The 26,646-nt window shown below is 43.7% G+C and overlaps 1 protein-coding gene across 1 annotated transcript in view; it reads right to left on the bottom strand.

The window, feature by feature from the left end:
* LOC124605949 (toll-like receptor 2) overlaps positions 1 to 26,646 on the bottom strand; it is a 345,947-nt gene that overhangs the window by 16,328 nt on the left and 302,973 nt on the right. Inside the window, exon 10 of the mRNA XM_047137910.1 lies at positions 21,730 to 21,919. Within this exon, the coding sequence (XP_046993866.1) occupies positions 21,730 to 21,919 (190 nt within the window). The remainder of the gene's footprint in view (positions 1 to 21,729; positions 21,920 to 26,646) is intronic.

The following is a 26,646-nucleotide window of genomic DNA, read 5'->3' as shown; positions in this document are numbered from 1 at the left end:
GTAAGCTCGTATTTTTTTCACTAAACGTAAGTGCGGAACCGTATCAAATGCCTTCCTGAAGTCCAGGAATACGGCATCAATCTGCTCGCCAGTGTCTACGGCACTGTGAATTTCTTGGGCAAATAGGGCGAGCTGAGTTTCACATGATCTCTGTTTGCGGAATCCATGTTGGTTATGATGAAGGAGATTTGTATTATCTAAGAACGTCATAATACGAGAACACAAAACATGTTCCATTATTCTACAACAGATTGACGTAAGCGAAATAGGCCTATAATTATTCGCATCTGATTTATGACCCTTCTTGAAAATGGGAACGACCTGCGCTTTCTTCCAGTCGCTAGATACTTTACGTTCTTCCAGGGATCTACGATAAATTGCTGATAGAAAGGGGGCAAGTTCTTTAGCATAATCACTGTAGAATCTTAAGGGTATCTCGTCTGGTCCGGATGCTTTTCCGCTACTAAGTGATAGCAGTTGTTTTTCAATTCCGATATCGTTTATTTCAATATTTTCCATTTTGGCGTCCGTGCGACGGCTGAAGTCAGGGACCGTGTTACGATTTTCCGCAGTGAAACAGTTTCGGAACACTGAATTCAGTATTTCTGCCTTTCTTCGGTCGTCCTCTGTTTCGGTGCCATCGTGGTCAACGAGTGACTGAATAGGGGATTTAGATCCGCTTACCGATTTTACATATGACCAAAACTTTTTAGGGTTCTTGTTTAGATTGTTTGCCAATGTTTTATGTTCGAATTCGTTGAATGCTTCTCTCATTGCTCTCTTTACGCTCTTTTTCGCTTCGTTCAGCTTTTCCTTATCAGCTATGATTCGACTACTCTTAAACCTATGATGAAGCTTTCTTTGTTTCCGTAGTACCTTTCGTACATGATTGTTATACCACGGTGGATCTTTCCCCTCGCTTTGGACCTTAGTCGGTACGAACTTATCTAAGGCGTACTGGACGATGTTTCTGAATTTTTTCCATTTTTGTTCCACATCCTCTTCCTCAGAAATGAACGTTTGATGGTGGTCACTCAGATATTCTGCGATTTGTGCCCTATCACTCTTGTTAAGCAAATATATTTTCCTTCGTTTCTTGGCATTTCTTATTACACTTGTAGTCATTGATGCAATCACTGACTTATGATCACTGATACCCTCTTCTACATTCACGGAGTCGAAAAGTTCCGGTCTATTTGTTGCTATGAGGTCTAAAACGTTAGCTTCACGAGTTGGTTCTCTAACTATCTGCTCGAAGTAATTCTCGGACAAGGCAGTCAGGATAATGTCACAAGAGTCTCTGTCCCTGGCTCCAGTTCTGATTGTGTGACTATCCCATTCTATACCTGGTAGATTGAAGTCTCCCCCTATTACAATAGTATGATCACGAAACTTCTTCACGACGTTCTGCAGGTTCTCTCTGAGGCGCTCAACTACTACGGTTGCTGATGCAGGTGGTCTATAGAAGCATCCGACTATCATATCTGACACACCTTTGATACTTAACTTAACCCAGATTATTTCACATTCGCATTCGCTAATAACTTCACTGGATATTATTGAATTCTTTACTGCTATAAATACTCCTCCACCATTGGCGTTTATCCTATCCTTGCGGTATATATTCCATTCTGTGTCTAGGATTTCGTTACTGTTCACTTCCGGTTTTAACCAACTTTCCGTTCCTAATACTATATGCGCACTATTTCCTTCAATAAGAGATACTAATTCAGGAACCTTGCCCTGGATACTCCTGCAGTTTACCAATATTACGTTAACTTTTCCTGTTTTTGGTCTCTGAGGACGGACGTTCTTTATCAACGATGATAATGTCCTCTCTGGTAAGCCGTCAGGTATTTTATCGTTTCGCCCAAGGGGGGGTCCCTCTAACCTAAAAAACCCCCGTGTGCACGCCACACGTACTCTGCTACCCTAGTAGCTGCTTCCGGTGTGTAGTGCACGCCTGACCTGTCTAGGGGGGCCCTACAGTTCTCCACCCAATAACGGAGGTCGATGAATTTGCAACCATTATAGTCGCAGAGTCGTCTGAGCCTCTGGTTTAGACCCTCCACACGGCTCCAAACCAGAGGACCGCGATCGACTCTGGGCACTATGCTGCAGATATTAAGCTCAGCTTGCACTCCGCGTGCGATGCTGGTTGTCTTCACCAAATCAGCCAGCCGCCGGAAGGAACCAAGGATGGCCTCAGAACCCAAGCGGCAGGCGTCATTCGTTCCGACATGTGCTACTATCTGCAGCCGGTCACACCCAGTGCGTTCAATAGCTGCCGGAAGGGCCTCCTCCACATTACGGACGAGACCCCCCGGCAAGCACACCGAGTGCACACTGGCATTCTTCCCCGACCTACCCGCTATTTTCCTGAGGGGCTCCATAACCCGCCTAACGTTGGAGCTCCCTATAACTAATAGGCCCGCCTTCTGTGACTGTCGGGACCTTGCCGGAGAATCGGCCACTGGCCCAACAGGCGAGGCATCCTGTGGTGGCTCGGAAACGATGTCATCACCACTAGGAAGCACCCCGTACCTGTTGGAAAGGGGTAAGGCAGCTGCCACGCGGCCAGATCCCACCTTTGCCTTTCGGCCAGGCACGCGCGAGCCCACCACTGTCCGCCATTCACCCTGGAGTGATGGCTGACCGGTAAGATGCTCACTGCCGGAAGACGCAGCGAAATCAGGGGTTCCATGTGATTCCAAGGCCACCGAAGTAGGCATAGGTCTCACCACAGTTGCCCCAACGCCACTACGAGCCGACGCCTGCGCCTCGAGCTCGATGAGCCTAACAGACAAAGCCTCCACCTGCCCCCGAAGAGTGGCCAATTCTCCTTGCGTCCGCTCACAACAACCACAGTCCCTACACATGACTATGTTTACCCTACTCTATACGGTGACAAATTCCCAAGATAATCTTCTGATGAGCTACTCTGATAATCAAGAAACACTCACTGAGATACGAGACGCGAAAACTACGCTAGGTTTTCCCAGAAAAACTATTTAAAAGCTAAGCGCAGCAAATAAGTACAAAAACGCTTTATACAAACAGCACTCGCTGCTGCTGGTGCTCTCGCTCTGGCTGTCACAAGACAACTGCTGATTCAAGTGACTAGTGGCTAACGGCCGCGAAACAAACAAAAGACGGTTTTAGGGCGCTTTCTGTTCTAAACGATCAAGAAAACACTAAGAAATCTAACACGAAAACTACGTAAAGTTTTATCAAGAACTGTTAGTTACTATGCAGAGCAGATAAACACAAATAGAATCCCTTCCTTAGTGGATGGTCGTAAACAAAATGCAAAATAAACGCTTTATACAAACAGTACTCGCTGCTGCTGGTGCTCTCGCTCTGGCTGTCACAAGACAACTGCTGATTCAAGTGACTAGTGGCTAACGGCCGCGAAACAAACAAAAGACGGTTTTAGGGCGCTTTCTGTTCTAAACGATCAAGAAAACACTAAGAAATCTAACACGAAAACTACGTAAAGTTTTATCAAGAACTGTTAGTTACTATGCAGAGCAGATAAACGCAAATAAAATCCCTTCCTTAGTGGAAGGTCGTAAACAAAATGCAAAATAACGCTTTATACAAACAGTACTCGCTGCTGCTGGTGCTCTCGCTCTGGCTGTCACAAGACAACAATTGTTTCATTGTTTTAGGAGACTACCAGCTGGGACTGCTGACATCATTGGTGGTCTGTGTTAACCCTCCATGTTCTGTTGGAGAGTGGTGGGCTGCTGGGGCTGGGCTGTCAGTGGCACGTTGCGAGCAACGCCACTGGAGGATCGGACGTCGGCAGTGGGGCCAGTGCAGTGTGGACGCAGTGGCTGGCCCGTGGCCTGGAGCAATGAGGTCGTCCCGCCACAGCACAGGGCAGGGGGCAGGCGAGTCAACTGGACGCTGATGGCCGTTACGCAACCCCTAGCCGCTGCTCGCCGCCGGGGCTGAAAGTCCAGCTGTGTCAGTTTTCCTTGTACTGAGTGTGCTTCAGTCAGAAACAGTCTAACGTAAAAGCCGCTATCCTACAAAAATTGCGGGTCTTTCCCTAAGAATTACTACCGGCACATCAGTGTAACCCTAGAAAACGAGGGTCGTGCCTAAACGCAGTCTTTACTATTCAGCACATATTAGAAATGAATAGCAGTATGGCAGATAAGCAAAAGAATTTAACCGGTTCTGGCTCACTTTTCCCAAGAAAGCTCACTTACTCGTAACACTGAAGATTTAATATTGAACGTTGAATATAGACGTTCAACGTTAAAGTTGATAATAAACGTCCAACGCTTATGTTCAACGTTTATGTTCAAAGTTCGATATTAAATGTTCAGTGTTATGAGTGAGTGAGCTTTCTTGGGAAAAGTGAACCAGAACTGGTAAAATCCTTCTACCCAGACAACTGCGGGAAGTATCGCATAATCAAGTTAACGTCTCATGCGTTCAAGCTGCTGACAAGAATAATATGCAGTTGAATGTACAAGAAAATTTAGGATTTGTAGACGACGATTAGTTTGACTTTAGGAAGGCAGACGCACCAGAGAGGCAGTTGTGAAGTTCCTGTTGATAATGGAAGCGAGATAAGGAAAATCAAAGCTCAAGAGCGGGGGTAAAATTCAGGTTAAAAGTATTAATGATAAGATTCGATGATGGCGTTACTCTCCTCACTGAAAGGGCAGAAGAATTATTACCGGACGCCCTGAACTGCGTGAAGAGTCGAATGAGTACACAATGTGGATTGAGAGTAAATCTAAGAAAGACGAAAACAATACGGAGCAGCAGAAATGAGATTAACGATAAACTTAACATCAAAAATTGAGGACCACGAAGTACACGACGTTAAGGAACCCTGCTACCTTAGAAGCAAAATAATATACGCGAGACAAATTAAGAAGGACGTAAAAAGCTACTAACAGAGGCGAAGAGGGCATTCTTCGACGAGAGTAGTCTGATAGCATCAAAAATCAGCCTTAATTTGAGGAAGAAATTTCTGAGAATGTACGTTTGGAGCAGAGCACTGTATGATAGTAAATCACGGACTGTTGGTACAACAAAAAAGAAGAGAATAGAAACATTTGAGGATTAGTGCTATAGAAAGATGTTGAAAATTAGGTGCACTGATAAGGGTGTTCTCCGCAGAATCGGCGTGGGTAGGAATATGTGGAAAATACTGACAAGGAGAAGTGACAGGACGATAGGATATGTGTTAAGACATCAGGAAAGCTGTAGAGGGTAAAATCTTGACGCAGAGATTGGAATACATCCGAAAAACAATTGAGGTCGTAGGGTGCAGTCGCTATTCTGAGAAGAAGAGGTTGGAACAAGGCAGGAATTCTTGGCGGGCCGCATGAAATCAGTCAGTAGACTGATGACTAAAAAAAATGTGTTGTTGCCCGGGAGACACCAAGAGGTGCGTTCAGTAACCTAACCTGCACAAACTGCTCCGTTTGCTCGCATTGGGCTAGAGATGTGTATTAAGTGCAGGTGGTTGTAATGTGTGTCTCTATAGTTTGTTGTCGTGCTGTAAGACAATGACAGAAGGGAGAGGGTGTAACCTGGTGCCGGCGCATTAGCTCCTCCTCGCGAACAGCACCAATGATGCTACGAGGCTTTATGTCCCCAATCTGCGCAAGGATAATCATGCCCTCAGTCGATGAGACACTGCGGAAATGAAACTGGCGCAAAGTGTGAGTCTGGCGGAGAAACTTTCTGCTGCCAGGAGGATTCGAACCGTCTACCTACGAGTCGTAAGACAGGAGAGAGGCGTGTGTTGGCGACGTGGGCTACGGAGGCGAATGCGCATGTTACGAGAGGACTTCACCAAGTAACGTACACATTATTATGTCAGGCCAAATAACTTTACTGAATCTTGCACATAAAAGTGACACAGATGTATCACACTATTTTTCAACATACTTGGTTGGTTGGTTGATCTAGGGGAGGGGACCAAACAGCGAGGTCATCTGTCCCGTCGGATTAGGGATGGAGACGAGAAAGGAAGTCGTCCGTGCCCTTTCAGAGGAGCCATCCAGGCATTCGCCTGAAGCGATTTAGGGAAATCACGGAAAACCTAAACCAGGATTGCCGGACGTGGGTTTGAACCGTCGTCCTAACTAATGCGAGTCCAGTGTGCTAACCAGTGCGCCACCTCGCTCGGTTTCAACATACACCACATGTCACTGTAAACGATCATGGTAACGCTCTATCAATCGTTCAGTATCTAGACGATAGAAATCCACTCCTTGGTCACGAAGCCATTGGTGAACAGCTAGGTGAATCCCTGGCACCATATGAAGGAAAGTGGGACGGCAACCGGACACGTAGTACTTGGATATTGATAACAAAACCAGCGGCCGCATTTGAATCTACAGTAGTTTATTCTTTTTAAGACATGCTACCAGTTTCGACACTACATGGTGTCATCTTCAGGCCTCTGCATTTGGAAATATACACAACACGATAAAAGAGTATGAGAGCACAGACAGCATAAAACATAGTTTATGACTAAAAGATATAAATCACATCATAAAATTAGATAATAAAATCTGGTGTTGTTATCCATACAAAACAAAATTAGGGCCTCTATCTTATATTGTACTTTTTTTAAAATGGACGTAATGGACTTGAGAGGAACCCATACGTACAAATAATCACACCAGCAAAGCTATCGGAGTCACATATTTTCCTAACAGCCGCCGTCAAATATACCGACAGGTTTAAAAGTAGCATTCGTGATATCTGTCTACAAACTACTGCCGAGTAACATCTCATGTGACATTTGTCAGTACGTCCATTATAAAAAAATGCAATATAATTTACATGCTCTAATTTTGTTTTGTATGAGCAACAATAACATATATTTATTATGTAATTTTATGAAGTGAGTTATCTCTTTTTAGTCATAAACTATGATTTATGTTAACTATGCTCTCATGCTCTTCTATCATTTTGTGTATGTGTACAGATGCAGGGGTCTGAAATGACGCCATGTGATGTCGAAACTAGTAGCATGTATTAAAAGGAATAAACGATGGTACATTCAAATACAGCCGCTGGTTTTGTTACCATTATTTAAGTAGCTGTGTGAACGTCCTCAGTCTTTAAAAATCTGCGATTGCTGCGAATGAGTCCCTCGATTTCCTGGAGATTGATGTCTGTCCTCGATATCGATGGCCTTGCTCCCTGATCAATATCATCTACTGCTTGAGCGGCCTTGCCACCATTTCACTACGACTGAACGCGACGTTTCATTTGGTCCATACACCGCCAGAATATCTCGGTAAATTTGTGTGCAATTTAGGCTTTTTGCTCTTTAAGAATTGTACTGTCCTTCGGACTTCAACTTTGGAGCACGTTTCCAGTTGCCGTGCCTTTTCACTCCCACACTGTGATGCGCCAGTTAACCGCCCCACAGCAGAATAGTGTCTGCGGAAAAGCCACAATATGTACCCTCTTCTGAGAATGCGCCACTCTTTTAGCGAAATGGTCTTTGAGTGGGACGACCTGAGTAACTTACTTTCTCAAGTCCCTTCACATACAAGGAATTTAAAAAAAAGTACTCAGTGTTCTGAGAGGTGGCAATATGGACCAAAAGAAAAAAAAAGTCTACTAACAGTTGGCTCTAAAATGCATACCTTAAGAGCTACGAGCACTTGTTCATCTTCTTTACTGTCAAACATGTCTCTTCTATTGCATGATCTTTTCTATTACGTACGACCTACGGAATGAAGTGAACATATGAATAAACAAACGAGAACCGATTATTCTGTTACTGTGAAACAGCAGAGCATCTAATATCACCTGCTTCCCATTACATACGATATTCACTTGTGAATCATCTCTAAAGGTATCATCCAGTCGTTGTCTGCTCTCCGTTAAGGCATGGTTCTCTCCGACGTCTTATGGAATTACGCACTCTGTAAAAAAGTCGAGGCTGGTCACGGATAAGTTGGCAGACTTGATGACACGTTCCTGCATTAATGGGGCTTGCCTACACCAAAGATTTCAAGCGTCCTCACAACTAAACATCCAACAGATTAAGATCGGAAGAATGAGCTGGTCAACGTGCTGGATCTCCCCGTCCAATTAATTCCCCATTACATGTCTATGTGAGCTGCCCTCGGACATTTCGAAGAAAATGGGCTGGTGTTCCATCATGTATGAATCACATCTCCAGCCGTTGTTAGAGTGGCACCTCCTGTAGGAGGACAGGCGAGTAATTTGATAGGAACTGACGATACTTTTCACCCATCACTCTGTTTGGTTGTGCGTAACGTACTATTAGACTAACGCAAATACTTCCTCGCCATACATTACTTGATAACCGACGCTGATGCCTGATATCTGCTTTGGGTGATAGGAGCCTCGTCTGTAAACAATGCCTTTGTTGTGAAAAGTGAATCTGCACCACATTTTTGTAATAGCCATTGCCAAAACTGCATCCTGGCAGGATGTTCTTCTGGCCGAAGGTCCTGAACACTCTTCATGTCATATGAGTACAGCAACTGCTCTTGCAGGGTTGCCCAGACTGGAGGATGTCTAACCCCTGGTAAATGCTGAAATTCTACGTAAATTAGGTCCAGTGTCCTCTTCCACCAGTTCCAACGCTCGCTGCTACACAGTAGGAAAACGAATGGTGCGAGGTTTGCCACGACCGCCCTTGTTGTAGTCTGCTACTCGCTGGAAGAGCTGGCTGAATAACTGTGAAGATCATATCCTGCGATGGACTTGTTCTCAGCACTTCTGGTAAATGAAGAAATGACAGATGTCATTTCTGGCTTTCCCAAAGTCGTGTTTTAGTCCTTCTGCTGTTCCTTATCTATATAAACGATTTAGTAGAGAGCCTGAGCAGACATCTTACGTTGTTTGCAGATGATTCTTGCGTTTATCCTCTAGTCAAGTCATCAGAAGATGAAAAACAATTACAAAACAATTTAGATAAGATATCTGTATGGTGCGAAAACTGGAAATCGACCTTAAATAATGAAAAGTGTGACGTCATTCACATGAGTGCTAAAAGGAATCCGCTAAAAGGAATTCGTTAAACTTCGGTTAAACGATAAATCAGTCAAATCTAAAGGCCATAAATTCATCTAAACGCCCAGGAATTACAATTACTAACAACTTAAATTGGAAAAAAACACACAGAAAATGTCACGGGGAAGGGAAACCAAAGACTGCGTTTTATTGGCAGAACACTTAGAAAATGTAACAAATCTACTGAAGAGACTGTATACACTACACTTGTTCGTCCTCTTTTGGAGTACTGCTGCGCAGTCTGTGATCCTCTCAAAGCCTGTGATCCAGCTGCCAGCTGGGCCGGCCAGCGATGGGCAGCTGGGTAAGTCAGCATTGACAGGGGGTGGTGAACGCTGTCTTCCCGGAAGTGTGGCGCTGTCTGCTCTTTCCATTGGCTGGTGGGCAGCGTCTTCTTGATGCTGTTTCGCGGAGTTGCGCATTTCCGTGTGCAGTCGATGCTTTAGGACTGCACATCCTCCGTCACCATCCAATGTGAGGAGAAATACGAAGTCCGGTGTGGGCGCCTACAGACCAAATTCCAGTTGCTGTCTCCAAGAAAATATGGTGATTTCCTCGAAGTCAATCCTATGGAAACCAATACGGCACAAATTTATCCTAGGCTCCTCTGTCATGGTGTTTCACAATTCCTATTACAGGCTTCTGGGGGCTGTAGACAGAATTTAGTAGATAATAATCTTTCTTTCGTGGGAGACCACAGTCGTGTAGAACTTTTTAAAGGAATTTCCATTTGAAGTGACGAATGCAGATTACAAAAATATACTGGCTGTTAAATATGCATGCTATGTGTTAATGGTTTTTCACTCTATACAATGGCAGTCATGCTATGTATCCTCGATATGCACTCATATCCTGTAATAAAATAATTGGTGTATAAGACCAGAGATATCCAGTAATACGACAACTGGTGTATAAGACCATATTTTTTTGCCACTATGACATGTGACAGAGAGCTCAGACATAGTTTAACATTTCAACACGCACTTGAGAATGACTAAAAAGCTGAAATCATGATTGTGTAAAAGAAATGAACAATTAACAGTCAAATAACGGAAATTTCTTACAAATAATTGGTAGATGATGTTTCTCATAAGGAACCAATGTCGGGAAATGTATCTTTTGGATATAAATTACGTCTGGACATCTGATCACTTTCAGATCTTCGATTTGCTCTACATGAGACCAGGGCATGCGAAATGCTTCCAGTACTCGTCCTTGGATTTTCTTCCACGTGAGAAAAGACGTCTTTTTCACAGTCGAGAGTGAGGCACGTCTGTGGATCACTATAATGAACCCTCCTAGTCGGAAAAGTGCCAGTTTCTCGCAATCGTTCTTATTGTCGGACGAATCTGGTTACTGATGTCATGTTCGTACTGTGAAGCGGGAGATCTGAAAGTGATCCAGTTTTCAAACTTATTTCATATTCAAACAGTGCATTTCTGGACGTGATTTCCCTATCACAACACCATCCGCTGAGAGTCCGCCACGACACCTAGAAGTCCGTAACAGGCAACACCATGTAGATACATCGCAGAAACCGAGCGAGGCGGCACTTGGCCAACACACTGCACTCGCATTCGTGAGGAGGACGGTCAGATTCCCGTCCAGATTAAGGCATTCGGAGATAGTTCCAAACAAATGGACGGCCCATTTCCTTCCCCCTTTCATCGTAGTCCGAGCTTGTGCTCCGTGTCTAATGACCGCGATGTCGATGGAACATTAAACTCCAATTTTCCTTCCTCTTTTTATTTCCAAAATCATTCTCATTAGAGAAACATTGATAATGACATGCGCAGGCGAGTATGTGGCGGTGGTCGTCGGTGCCTGAGGAAGGTGACGAGGTGTGGGTAGGGGGAAGGGGAGGCTGAGTATTTGTCTGCCTTCTTCAGTGCCGACAAAAGGTGGAGAGATGGTTATTCTTTTGGGACGTCTGTTGTAGTAGTCGATACGGCAGCTTTTTGGATGTACAAGCTGCGATACTAACAGCTTGTGAACAGTATAATGATACATTGCTACCACGCCATTGATGTCTCTATTTACAACTTTCTTTCTTTTGAAATACAAAGGACCGCACAGAGCAGCCTTAAAAGAACGGTTGGCTCGAGTGTTTCGGAGTTGTATACATGGTGGGACGATACCGTTACTATATTGTTCCTATTTTTGCATTCCTAGCTGCTTCTATCATCCTTTGACACTCTGTACATCGATAACGCTGATTTACTTGTTCTCTACCGATCGACATATTGAACAATATGTCAGTCTATTCTATTTCACCTGCTTGTCAACATGTTATGCGTCACAATGTTTCTTGTCACCTACCGTGCGACGATTGTCTCATGAATCAGTGACTGTTACAACTTTCAATCTGTATACTAGAATGACTTCGGTTGAATAAGTGGATGCTCTACCACTTTTAGTACAGAACGCTTATTTATTTAAACTTTTATCGAACATTGTGAAAAGTGGTGAAGGTAGTGCAGTAATGACAAAAATCACAAGATATACAAAAATTAGCATCTTTACACCACCAAAATACAATACTCTTCATATGACTCAACTTGCAATTATACACTGAACTGTCTAAAGTTAACAACTGAACTGATACTTGACTACTTCTGGCCAACCAACTTCGACTACACTGCGTGCTACTATCAGTACCTCTGGCGACTATTGCACTAAGATTGATATCATCACAACTTTGAACCGAACTTCCTACATCTTCGTAAACTCTCATGGTTACTCGGTTTCACAAAATGATACCCTCTTATTATAACTAAAGTGCGCGTCATTTATGTTGGCGGCCGAGTTTACGTTCGTTCTGCGCATCTGACGTCACAAAACACAGTCAGCCAATGAACAGAGAACGACGTTGCCACATCTCGACTGCAGTGTAGAGCATGGACGAGAGTCTTCAGTTTTAGAAACGTTCAGTCATAAATAAAGTAATAGAACAAAAGCAATGTCTTGATAGCAGACATTCTTTTATAGAAAGTTTGGAAAAAGCAATCTTTATACCAATTGCTTCATATTTTATTAATTAATTAAACCAAACAAGCAATAACACTCCTAATTCAGGCGATAGCAAGGAAAGGTGTTTGTATCACTCTCACGAACCGCTTTTTCGCAATAAAGAACAGCGGTAATTGTTTATTTCCTACTGTACTTCGACGAAGCGTGAGTAATTCATAGTCATACCAACAGTGTTTGTCAGTGTTTTGCGTGACGTGTTACAGTCCTCATGGCGTTTTGTAGTCAAACGAAGTGCGTTAGCGGAACGGTTAAGGCGTTGGGCCTCTACGCGAAAGGTTATGAGTTCAAACATTCTGTGGTGCTTAATATTTTCATTATTTAAAAACAATATCGAAGTGCCTTACTTCACGAATTATATTCGTTTGAATGCAATTTTTTGAAATTTCTAGTGCTTTGTCTCTTCATTAACCCTTTCGCTGCTGCAGACACGTGCTTGCCGCATTCCGCGCTGTGCGCAATTTTGTCATCACTGCACTGCTCGCCTGTGCAGACACATGGTGTTCCCACTGCTTTGACAAAAACTATTTGGCCCAAAAATTTGATTTTTACACGTCTTCTTGACTGATACCTTCCCCCCATAAATGACTTAATTTTGTTCCGATGTTCAACGCAGTCATTATGCAGCATTAAATGTAGTAAACCATTGCACGAAATTTTGAAGAGTGCAGGCGAGCAGTGCAGTGACAAAATCGCGCACAGCGCGGAATGCAGGGAGCACGTCTTTGTAGCAGCGAAAGGGTTAATGCGGCCGTGGTGGCTTTACTTCATGAACTGCGCGCTCCCTCCTAAACGTAAGCTTGCGAACTATGCAATACTATGGCGCTGCTTCTATTGGCGCGTGCGTCGTGTGCAACTGGCAACGCAGCAATCTCCCGCGTCTGGGCGGGCATGCGCGAGCCGCCAAGATAAAAGAATTGAACTATAGATTGTAATTATTTTCAATTTATGTAACACCGTATCGTCTTTTTTTGCCTATAAAAGGGCAGTGTATTGGCGGGGCTGTCATTTACACCCAGGTGATTCATGTGAAGCGGTTACCGACGTGATTACGGCTGCACGAAAGGAATTAGCACACTTTGAACGCGGAAAGGCAGTTGTAGCTAGACGCAGAGAACAATCCGTTTCGGAAATCGTTAAGGAATTCAATACTCTGACACACCCTGTGCCACGAGTGTCCCAAACAATACCGAATATCAGGCATTGCCTCTCACCACGGACAACGCAGAGTCCGACGGCCTTCAATTAAGGGCCGGGAGCAGCGGCGTCAGCGTAGAGTTGTCAGTACTAACAGACAAACAACAGTGCGGGAAATAACCACAGAAATCAATGTTGGACGTATGACAGACGTATCCGCTAGGGCAGTGCGGCGAAGTATGGTGTTAATGGGCTGTGGCTGCGGACGACCGACGCGAGTGCCTGTGCTAAAAGCCAGTGACTATATCGGATGGACGCCAGACGACTGGAAAACCGTGGCCCGGCCAGATGGGTCGCGATTTAAGTTTGTAACAGCTGGTGGTGGGGCTCGTGTGTGACGCAGACCCCACCATGTTGTCAAGAAGACACTGTTCAAGCTGGTGGTGGTTTCATGATGGGTTGGACTGTGTTTACATGAAATCGATTGGGCCCCCTGGTGCAACTGCACCGGTCATTGGCTGGAAATGGTTTTATGTTCGGCTACTTGTAGAGCATATGCAGCCATTCGTGGATTTCATGTTGTCATGACAATGCGCCATGTCACCGGGTCTGGTCTAAAGAACATTCTGGACAATCCGAGCGAATGATTTGGCCACCCAGGCGCTACCGTCTACCGCTACACTGGCAGCAGTAGCTAGTAGCGTGCGCGACTTTTAAATGGCTCGCTTGATTGGGCTGAAGTTGACGTGATCCAGTGTAATACCATCATCATCATCATCATCATCATTTAAGACTGATTATGCCTTTCAGCGTTCAGTCTGGAGCATAGCCCCCCTTATACAGTTCCTCCATGATCCCCTATTCAGTGCTAACATTGGTGCCTCTTCTGATGTTAAACCTATTACTTCAAAATCATTCTTAACCGAATCCAGGTACCTTCTCCTCGGTCTGCCCCGACTCCTCCTACCCTCTACTGCTGAATCCATGAGTCTCTTGGGTAACCTTGCATCTCCCATGCGTGTAACATGACCCCATCATCTAAGCCTGTTCGCCCTAACTGCTAGATCTATAGAGTTCATTCCCAGTTTTTCTTTGATTTCCTCATTGTGGACATCCTCCTGCCATTGTTCCCATCTACTAGTACGCAATCATCTTGGCAATCATCCTAGCTACTTTCATATCCGTAACCTCAACCTTGTTGATAAGGTAACCTGAATCCACCCAGCTTTCGCTCCCATACAACAAAGTTGGTCGAAAGATTGAACGGTGCACAGATAACTTAGTCTTGGTACTGACTTCCTTCTTGCAGAAGAGAGTAGATCGTAGCTGAGCGCTCACTGCATTAGCTTTGCTACACCTCGCTTCCAGTTCCTTCACTATGTTGCCATCCTGTGAGAATATGCATCCTAAGTACTTGAAACCGTCCACCTGTTCTAACTTTGTTCCTCCTATTTGGCACTCAATCCGTTTATATTTCTTTCCCACTGACATTATTTTCGTTTTGGAGATGCTAATCTTCATACCATAGTCCTTACATTTCTGATCTAGCTCTGAAATATTACTTTGCAAACTTTCAATCGAATCTGCCATCACAACTAAGTCATCCGCATATGCAAGACTGCTTATTTTGTGTTCACATATCTTAATCTCACCCATCCAGTCTACTGTTTTCAACATATGATCCATAAATAATACGAACAAGAGTGGAGACAGGTTGCAGCCTTGTCTTACCCCTGAAACTACTCTGAACCATGAACTCAGTTTACCGTCAACTCTAACTGCTGCCTGACTATCCATGTAAAGACCTTTAATTGCTTGCAAAACTTTGCCTCCTATTCCATAATCTCGTAGAACAGACAATAACTTCCTCCTAGGAACCCAGTCATATGCCTTTTCTAGATCTATAAAGCATAGATACAATTCCCTGTTCCACTCACAACACTTCTCCATTATTTGCCGTAAGCTAAAGATCTGGTCCTGACAACCTCTAAGAGGCCTAAACCCACACTGATTTTCATCCAATTGGTCCTCAACTAATACTCGCACTTTCCTTTCAACAATACCTGAGAAGATTTTACCCACAACACTGATTAAAGAGATACCTCTGTAGTTGTTACAATCTTTTCTGTTTCCATGTTTAAAGATTGGTGTGATTACTGCTTTTGTCCAGTCTGATGGAACCTGTCCCGACTCCCAGGCCATTTCAATTATCCTGTGTAGCCATTTAAGACCTGACATTCCACTGTACTTGATGAGTTCCGACTTAATTTCATCCACCCCAGCTGCTTTATTGCACTGCAATCTATTGACCATTTTTTCCACTTCCTCAAATGTGATCCTATTTCCATCATCATTCCTATCCCATTCTACCTCGAAATCTGAAACATTACTGATCGCATTTTCACCTACATTGAGCAACTCTTCAAAATATTCCCTCCATCTTCCCAAGGCATCCACAGGATTCACCAGCAGTTTTCCTGACCTGTCCAAAATGCTTGTCATTTCCTTCTTACCTCCCTTTCGAAGACTGCTAATTAGACTCCAGAATGGTTTTCCAGCAGCTTGACCCATAGTCTCCAACCTGTTTCCAAAGTCTTCCCACGATTTCTTCTTGGATGCTGCAATTATCTGTTTGGCTTTGTTTCTTTCTTCAACTTAACTTTCTCTGTCTAACTGGGTTCTGGTATGTAGCCATTTTTGATACGCCTTCTTTTTCCTTTTACAGGCTGCCTTGACTGTATCATCCACCAAGCTGTTTGCTTCATCCTACTTTTACACACTACTGTTCCAAGACATTCTTTAGCCACTTCTAGTACTGTGTCCCTGTACCTTGTCCATTCCTTTTCCAAAGACTGTAATTGACTACATTCAACTAACTGGTACCTTTCTGAGATCGCTGTTATGTACTTGTGCCTGATTTCCTTATCCTGGAGTTTCTCCACTCTTATCCTCCTACATATGGACCTGACCTCCTGCACTTTCGGCCTCACAATCCCAATTTCACTGCAGATTAAATAATGATCAGTGTCATCAAAGAATCCCCTGAATACACGTGTGCCCCTCACAGCCTTCCTGAATTCCTGATCTGTTATTATATAGTCAATGACAGATATGGTTCCCCTGCCATCCCAAGTATACCGGTGAATGTTCTTATGTTTAAAAAAGGAGTTTGTGATTACTAAACCCATACTGGCACAGAAATCCAAGAGTTTTTTCCCGTTCCTGATGGCCTCCATATCCTCTCCAAATTTACCCATAACCTTTTCATACCCTTCTGTTCGATTTCCAATCCTGGCGTTAAAATCACCCATGAGCAGAACACTGTCCTTGTCCTTTACTCTAACAACTACATCACTGAGTGCCTCATAAAAACTATCCATCTTATCTTGATCTGTCCCTTCACAATGCGAATATACTGACACAATCCTAATTTTCTTGCTAGACACTGTCAAATCTATCCACATCAGTCGTTCGTTTACATACCTTATTGCAACTACGCTGGGTTCCATTTCTTTCCTGATGTAAAGCCCTACACCCCATTGTGCTATTCCTGCTTTGACTCCTGACAGGTAAACCTTGTATTCTCCCACTACCTCTTCTTTCTCACCCCTTACCCGAATGTCACTAACAGCTAAAACGTCCAGCCCCATCTTACTTGCAGCCTCTGCCAGCTCTACCTTCTTCCCAGAGTAGCCCCCATTGATATTAATGGCTCCCCATCTCATTACCATTTGTTTGCCAAGTCGTATCTTAGGAGTCCCTGGTTTGTCAGTTAGAGGTGGGACTCCGTCACCTCCAAAGGTCCGAGGCATTTTGCTCTGATTGTTGCCAGTATCATATTTAAAGTACCAGGGAAGCAGGTTGCTAGCCTTACTTGCCCCGAGTCCCATTGGGTTTTACCCCTAACGGCTGAGGGACTAACCGGTGGATTTGGTAGTCTTTGCCGTATGAGCACAAAGGTGACCACGAATCAGAATATGTCCGAGATGTCCAGCCTTATTCCAAAGTAACTGGTATCCCGACTGTTGGGACCACTTACTTGGCCACTCATACGTTGCCCGTGGTTCATGAACTAGGACATGACTACAGGAACCCACACCATGAACCACTGGAAAGGAACGTGTCGTTTTTTATGGAAACATCGGAGCAGAGTATTCGAAAATTTATAACACAGTAGTTTTCCGTTTGTTTCCACACGCTACTGCTGCAAAGCCACTCTCGCAGATTATTTTCTTTTCATTGCTTCTCGCGTTCAGTTTCGAAGTTTTTGACAATAGTCACACACTCACCGGGAGTGTATCGAGCCTTGGCGTGGTTATATGACAGTTACATTGCTTTTGGTATTTTATCCCCTGATCGTATTCGCACTAACATTGCAGTGAGCTGCGAGCTGTTACTCTGAATGAGAGGAAGGAAGCTGTAAGAAATACGAAAGTCATTTCAAAAGTTCTGCATTCTTTAAGATAGAATTGAAGAAAATAAGTTATTTTATAGAATACTTTTACAGGCCTTCTATACAACCTCCATTCTTGCTTATGTCGTCTTCCCGACGTTTTGCAAATTCTGTATTCCTGATATAGCACCTTCATTGTTGAGCTGTCTGATTACGTGGGTCACCGCACTGGAAGCTTCATCAGTTGTATCAAAACGTTTTCCACGGATTTGTTCCTTCAATTTGGGAAACAAATCAGAGTCCGATTGCCTTATATTAGGATTATATGGTGGTTGGAGAAGTATTTACCATACATATTTCTCTAACGTTTCTGTCACTGCGGGGCAATGTGCGGTCTTGCATTATCGTGCAAAATGAGGACACCAGTTGGAAGCATGTCAGACATTTTTTGGCGAATTCTCGGTGGCAAAACGTTTTGCAGAAGCAACTTGTTACAGGCGTCCCCTGGGGTATTCTATTTGCAGATATGACACCATTCATGTCATACGCACAGATCATCATCATCAGTTTCACCTTTGATTGTTGGCGGCGAAATTCTTGTGGGCGTGGAAAATCGGAACTTTTACTTTGTAACGATTGAGACTTCAGTTGCAGCTCAAAATCTCGTATGCAGTTTTCATCGAGTGCAAAAATCTTTTTCAAAAAGTGTTCTCCTTCTGTTCGACAACGTTGAAGCAATACTTCTGCGATTCGTTTGAGACCTGCTTTCTGCTCTTCGCTCATATCATATGGAACCCATCTGAGAGCAACTTTTCTCATCTTTACCTTTACAGTTACGATTCTGTAAACTGAAGTGACAGACATTCTGGCCTCACAAGCAGTTTTCTCACATGTTTTTCGTCGATTCTCTCTCAAAATGTCATTAACAGTAACATGAGAGGCGTAGTCTGTTGCAGACGACGGGGTTCCATTTCTTGGATTGTCTTCGGTGCCGGTTACCCGACCTTCAACAGAAACGAGCAGACTACCGTGATAAACTGTGCTGCGACCCACTGCACTTTTCTCACACGTGCCTCTGAAAGCGTTGTAGATTTCCTTTGGAATTTTTCCACATATGGATTCGATTTTGATGTAGGAACGTTGGTCACTACGTATAATCCGACCTGATTCGGTTTCTGCTTCCATTTTAAAACGTAATTACTCACGACATACTCAAGCGATGCAATAAACACATATACGACCACCGAGCGAGGTGGCGCAGTGGTTAGCACACTGGACTCGCATTCGGGAGGATAACGGTTCAAAGCCACGTCAGGCCATCCTGATTTAGGTTTTCCGTGATTTCCCTAAATCGCTTCCGGCAAATACCGGGATAGTTCCTTTGAAAGGGCACAGCCAATTTCCTTACCACTCTTTCCCTAAGCCGATGGGACCGCAATAAAATTCCGAGCTCGTTTAAACCACACATCCACTGAAACGCACGAAAATCTGTAGCAACCGTGCGGTGAAGGTGCACAGTCTGGTGCAACAGTGTTTAGGTGGTTCAAGGACTTCAAAGAAGGTCGATTTGTGTGTGTTAAACAAGCTGGGCCTGGTGTTTCGGCTTCTGCTGTAACTGAAGTCAACATCAGCACCGCTACTGTGATTGTCCGTAAGGATCGGCAGGTAACATTATGTAACCTCAGTGAAGTGTTGAGAATTTCATATGGCGGTGTCTTTACGATTATATTGATCATCTATGGGTCATCGGTGTTTGTACCCGTTGACTACCACTTCCGTTTTACTCCCATACAAGAGGTCATTTATGGCTGAATGTTTATGACCCCGAATGAAAACGAGAACACAGTGTGGAAAACCCTAGGTTCGTCAACGCTATGCTACACGTAAGCACTGACTAAACTGATGAAGCACGTTCTACGGAAACCACCAGAACTCTCTCGGACTGGTTGGCGACTTCATTATGACAATGCGCGACCTCATGTCGCAAATCAAATAATGCAGTTTCTGGCTCAGTTCAACATTACCTGTCGACTGCGCTCACCGTATTGGCCCCGATCTTGAATCTTGTGATTTTTTTTTTATTTTCTTGAATAAAGAAAAAGCTTAGAGAAATTCAGTTTGAGAGCTTGAAGCAGTGCTCAAGGAACGTGAAGTGATTCTTAAGGACCTGCCAAGAATGGTCTGCACGATGTGTTCGAGGACTAGCAGAGACGCTATAAAAGGTGCATTCAAGCAGGAGGGGAATAATTTGAAAAAGTCCAGGTAAACATTGAAATGGAGTAATAAACATTTGCGAAAAACAAAATCAGTCTCTGTCTTTGTTGATCAGTCCTCGAATGTGACCGGGAATACGAGCTTCACGTTACCAATGGACAAATGCTCCTATTCAAGCACGAAAAAGGCGAATATACTCCTGTTTAAAAGAATGACTGAAAACGGGGTACCAAATTGTGGGGCGGCTGATAAGTTAAGTTATAATCTAATCTTTTGTGCCGTTTACAAGAGCTTGGAAACTATTTTTTGTGTCCAGCCACAAAGCGATGGCGAACATACTGACCATAGCTTACCTCCAGTCTGCAAGTGCACATTAATCGTCGAACTCACTGACAGAAAATGTTTCTATTTGCTATTTCCTCAGCAGGTTCAAATGGTTCAAATGGCTTTGAGCACTATGCGACTTAACTTCTGAGGTCATCAGTCGCCTAGAACTTATAAATAATCAAACCTAACTTACCTAAGGACATCACACACTTCCATGCCCTAGGTAGGATTTGAACCTGCGACCGTAACGGTCGCTCGGTTCCAGACTGTAGCGCCTAGAACCGCACGGCCACTCCGGCCGGCTATCAACAACAGCACTCGAGGTATGAGCACCGGAAAATTTCGTTTTTGTGCTCGGCGATTTGGGACTTATTGGTAAGCACGCTGTCGCATGCATGTCGATTAGTAGCACATTTAGCTAATTAATGTGATATGTCAGTAAAATCACAAAAATGCTCAATGTGGTACGATTTATGAGACTTTAGCCCAGTGGCTCGAAACCTGGGGGTAATTATACCTTTCTGGGGTAAAATGAAATTTTCTAAGAGGTAAAAACTAAACGATTCGATTCTGTTTCAGTCACGAAACTAAACTTTTTTGAAAAGATCATTACTATTATGGCAATTTTGTAAGACTCTGATATTGATTATACAAGTTATCAATAATTAATTTTTCTCAGTTAGTAGAATTAGTGTGATGTAGGTTACAGGTTCCTAACGTATTCCATCCACTGCACCCATGTTCTTTGTCCCGAACATCACTGATAATAAAAGTGAGGTATACACGTAACAAATGCTAAATATCTGAAGAAAATGTCTTCTCTGAGTTGTAGATAGTACCTGCTTAGGCCAAGAAATTGCTACAATACTTGCTTCGAAACAGGTAAATGAATTAACTGACAGCACGACACAGTAGTAACCAGATGAAAGTTACTATAGTACTGCATACAGTTATTACATTATTATTAGAGCGGTTAGACGCGAAGTATTAACAACCTGTAGGCGTCCAGTTCTTCGAAGTTCAGAAGTAAGGACTGCGGCAATGAGGTGATTTACGAACAGTACTGAACACAACAACAAGAAGTAAGAAGCACGCATCTGAATTTGTTTGATTTTAAATGGGGTTACGGTGTGCAGGTCGAGCAAGTGCCGCAGTGGAGAGGAGTAATGCAGCGTGAGCGTGGTTTGTAAAAAGTGTCTACCCTAGCAGTGGATAGTTGGCTTTCTTTTCTGAAAAACAGTTGAACAGTTGCGGGTAGTACTTAGTTGCTATGCTATACGAATTCCTTCGTCACTGATTCTCTCTCTCTCTCACACACACACATACATACACAAAGTAAATATCATCCGTCTTTCAACATTTTAAAAATAAAAGTGTTCCAAGAAAAGTGTTTTATTCTACAGCTTAGTTAGGTACTTAAGTGGAGAGGGAGGTGGGGGCTGCAACATATGACTATGGGGGGGGGGGGGGGCGGTCGTGTGGTGGCGGCACTAGCTAATTTCTGATTGCACTCAGGTGTAATGGTCTAAGAAAGGTTGGGAACAACTGCTTTAGCCTAACGCTGGCTGTGGAGAGGAGAGGCGACTAACCTGGCTGGAGACGAAGGCCTCGCTGAGGACGACGATCATGCGGCGCGAGGCCTGCATGGAGGAGACGATGTTGATGGTGATGAAGGTGCCGGGCGCGAAGTCGCGCTCGTGCAGGCACAGCCGGAAGCGCTCCGGGGCTCGCTCCAGGCCGGGCAGCAGCCGGTACAGCACCCACTCGCGGTCCGACGCGCTAAACAACACACCACACAGGCTCCTGTTCAGCTGCTCTCCCAGTTCTATAGCTCCAGCACGTTAACGGCAGACTAAAATGGCTGTAATGTGCTAACGTACGAGGTATGGTAAAAGGTGACGGAATTTTTTTTTTAATTTCGCTGGATTTATACATTCGATTTTCTATTTTTTTATCTTGTTGGTACACATGTTTCTGATATATCTTCTTGCGTTTCCAGCTGTTTTGAACATTTACAAGACGAGGTCCGCAACGCTGCGATCAACTTTTTGACCGTCATAGGCGAGTAATTGAGGAAAGAAGAAAAAAATTCGCAACTTCATGTGATTCAACAGCGTTAAAAAGGGGGACTACATAGTCTGGTTGCGTGATAGAGTGAATAGGATAACTGCTTTGCCTGCAGGAGGTTATGAGTTCGAATCCTGTCAGATGTATAAAGACATTTTTTTAAATCTTTAAATCTTTATCGAAATGACTTTGATCATCATCTTTATTCGGTTAACTGATTTAAATGCAATTTTTAAATTATGTTCCTTTGTCACATAATTTTAATCGTAATATCAACATCTTCATTTGCTCTCGTTTTTCTTCCTATCATTCCTTGTTTTTTTTGTCCACATTATTGAGTTCATTATATATATTTCTTAAATGTTTTTTTATTCCAGTCTTTGATCACGATATGAATTCTTTAGACGGTGACCGGTTTCGGTCCGTAATGACCATCCTCAGATCTTTTTTACACCAAGTTCTAAAGTTATAAGGCCATAATGGCATCGTCAAAACATATAAATGTAATAAGCATGACATCGGCATATAGATCTAAAATAAGGTGTAGAATAGGACTTATTTTAGATCTATATGACGATGCCATGCTGATTATAATGTTTTGACGATGCCATTATGGCGTTATCACTTTAGGACGTGGTGTAAAAAAGATCTGAGGATGGTCATTACGGACCGAAACCGGTCACCGTCTAAAGAATTCATATCGTGATCAAAGACTGGAATAAAAAAACATTTGACAGTATCGGATCACTGTTTGCATACGCGACCATGTCGCAGTTGGTGAAAATATCTGTTTCTCATTTTTCTTAATTCTGTCGCACTTAAAATAAAACCGTCTTTCATTCAAATTTTCGTCTGCGTTATTTTGTCCATACTGCATTAGGTATTTGGGCTATGTTTTAAATGTTTGTATGACCATTACTGTCCAAAGAAACAGTACGTCTCGTAACAAAAATACATTTTACATTCCACCGCACAAATATAAATAGATTATTTCGTCTTTTATTTTTAAAACTCATAGATCGGAATTTTAAAATAACTGAATATTATCATAGGTAAATGTAATCAAATCCATGCCGGCCGGAGTGGCCGAGCGGTTCTAGGCGCTACAGTCTGGAACCGCGCGACCACTACGGTCGCAGGTTCGAATCCTGCCTCGGGCGTGGATGTCTGTGATGTCCTTAGGTTAGTTAGGTTTCATTAGTACTAAGTTCTAGGGGACTGATGACCTTACAAGTTAAGTCCCGTAGTGCTCAGAGCCATTTGAACCATTTTTAATCAAATCCATACACAAAAATTCCGATTAAAATAAGAATGATAGGAAGAAAAATAGAGAGCAAATGATGAAGTAGACAATGTGATTGAAAATATGTGACAGAGGACTCGAATTTAAAAATTACATTTAAATCAATTAACTGATTAAAATTGATGATCATAGTCATCTCGATAAAGACTGAAAAATAAAAAAGACATACTGCATCTAACGTGATTCGAACCCACTATTTCCTGCACGAAAAGTCTTTATCCTATCCATCACACCACGCAAACAAACTGTTTAATGCAACTTTTCTAACCCTGATGAGGGTCACACAAAACTCCCAATTTTTTTTCGTCACTTACTCGTAAAGGAGGGCCCACCAGGTAAATGGCTGCAATGCGTGGGCCGGCTGCTGTGACCGAGCGGTTCTGGGCTCTTCAGTCCCGTACCGCGCTGTTGCTACGGTCGCAGGTTCGAATCCTGCCTCGGGCATGGGTGTGTGTGATGTCCATAGGTTAGTTAGGTTTAAGTAGTTCAAAGTCTAGGGGACTGATGACCTCAGATGTTAAGTCCTATAGTGCTTAGAGCCAACTGAACCATTTGCTATGTGTGTGGGTCTTAACCTATATCACCGTATAGATAGTCTTAAAAAGTCGATCGCACCACGGGACCTGTCCTTGTTAGCTTATGGTCGATAGTCGACGAGGCTACACGTGTTTTCGAGAGCTCGATGAATTTTTACTATCAAAAAAACATAGATCCAATGATTTGCATTAAACTTTGCTTGAAAAACGGAATACAGTGCAGCACCGTATTCGAAATTTTGACTGTGGCTTTTGGGGAATCTATTATCAGTAAGACAAGAATCTACGAGTGGTATAAACGTTTCAAAGAGAGTCGCCCTAGCAGATCGATTACTGACGACAATGTGGAAAATGTTCAAATGCATGTGAAATCTTACGGGACTTAACTGCTAAGGTCATCAGTCCCTAAGCTTACACACTACTTAACCTAAGTTATCCTAAGGACAAACACACACATCCATGCCCGAGGAAGGACTCGAACCTCCGACGGGACCAGCCGCACAGTCCATGACTGCAGCGCGTTAAACCGCTCGGCTAATCCCACCCGGCGACAATGTGGAAGAAGTATGGAAAGTTGTTCTGGAAAATCACCGAATCACCAGAAGAGAGGTTGCTGATTATGTCGGAATATCCTTCCGCTCATGCCAAGCATTTTTTTCGGGTTTTTGGGCAAGAAACATGTAGCAGCGGATTTTGTTCGAGATCTGTTGAATTTCGACCAAAAACGACGTCTCGTACACATTGCTTAGCAATTGCTGAACGATGTCGACAACAATTCACAACTTCTGAAGGAGGTTATATGAGGTGCCGAAACAAGGGTATACGAATATGACGTCGAATCCGAAGCCCAATCGACGAAATGGAAACTGCCTCTAAAGCCAAGACCGGAAAAAAAATTCGAGAAGTTGGATCACACGTGGAGATTCTTTCCACTGTTTTCTTCGATTACGATGGGATAGTGCATCACGAGTTCCAGCCTTGCCTTTTACGGGCAATAAGGAATACTACCTGGATGTTGTGCACCGTTTGGGTTAAGCACCCCAGAGAAAACTACCAGAATTGTGGCAAAACCACTCGTGAAAATTGCGTCGCGATAATGCTCCCACTCACACCTCAGTGCTTATTCGTGATTTGTTGGCGAAGAAACAAAACCATTATATTGCCTCAGCCACCGTACTTGCCGGACATGGCCCCATGCGACTGAAGAGAACTATAAAAGGACGTCTCTTCGCCACTGCTGATGAAATAAATGCGGAATCGCTGAAGGAGCTGACCACCATAACGAAAAGTTACCTGCAGAAGCGCTTTCACGATGGGAAAAGTGCTGGCACATGTGTATTATATCCGAGAGGGATTATTTTGTAGGGGACAAAGTTGATGTTAACAAATAAATAAAGATTATTTAAGAAAAACAAAGATTCCCATTACTTTTTGATCACACCTCGAATGCTACTGTTACTAAGCATGAAAATTGTCCGTTTCACTTCCAGCTTTCACTAAACTACAGGGTGGCTCAGGAAAGTGTCACCATTCGTTTCCTACTAACATGTGAGTCGCACTACATATCCCGCTGAGCATGTCAACAGCAGTAGCAGCGAAGCTTGCAGAAACAGTTGAGTTACCAAACGACGCGTTATTCCGTCGCTACGAGACTAGTATTTACAACATGGCCGGCAATCGACGACAACCAACGCAGCAGCGATCGGCAGATATGTTACTTTTTATATGAATGCGTGGTGTTTATTCTTTCGGACGTATCCGAAAGAACAGAAACCACCCGTTCATATAGTTGATTCGCCTAGACGGGCAACGGGTCCACCTTCTTCAGTGCGGATGCACGAGTACGTCCGACCTCCTACGACAATCTCAGAGAAGAGAGCGTGGAGGAAATGGACAGGGGCCGCCGATGAGTGGCGCTCGGTGTCAGTGTGGGTCGGACGTGAGACGTGCCGAGGTAGTCCGCGCAGTTGCGACAACACTGTGTCCGGCACGTCGCAGTGGTTAACGCACTTGCTAGTATGCATGAGATCCCGGGTTCGAATCTCGATCGGGACCCAGTTTCAGTCCCCGCTGCTGATTCCGCGCGTGATGTCCCGTAGTTGACATCAGTAATCCCTCTTCTTTCTCTCCCCCCTTCCCTTAAATAAGTCCTCTGCATGCACCTGTACTGGATGACCTCCGCCTATAAATTCACTGTAGAACACAAGCAGCAGAGACAACTGCTTGCAAGCTGGGCAGAGGAAAGGGAACAAACTCTCAACAGCGTTTGGTTTTCAGATCAGGCGTATTTCCATTTGACGTAAAACTGTACGCTTTTTGGCTGCTGAAAATCCACAACTGCTTCATAAAGGACAACGTTACGCTCCGAGAATTACTCACGGACTAACTGGACCCTTTTTTTTTTTTTTTTGAAGAAAATGTGGACAGTGTGTTGTGGATTGGCAAGAGAGCCAACCCACTATGAGAGGAAGCCGAAAGGCACGCGTTTTAGCTCACGCAGGCTGGCGTGAGGTCTGGAACAGGTCAAGGAAATGAGACTAACAAAAAACGTGCGTAGCTGCTGGAATAACTTTAATCCATAATTGGTGAACATCGCTCTT

Source organism: Schistocerca americana, chromosome 3 (genome assembly GCF_021461395.2).
Source record: "Schistocerca americana isolate TAMUIC-IGC-003095 chromosome 3, iqSchAmer2.1, whole genome shotgun sequence".
Classification (NCBI taxonomy): Eukaryota; Metazoa; Arthropoda; class Insecta; order Orthoptera; family Acrididae; genus Schistocerca; species Schistocerca americana.
The sequence above is the reverse complement of the archived record's forward strand: the minus strand, read 5'-3'. Positions and strand labels throughout refer to the sequence as shown.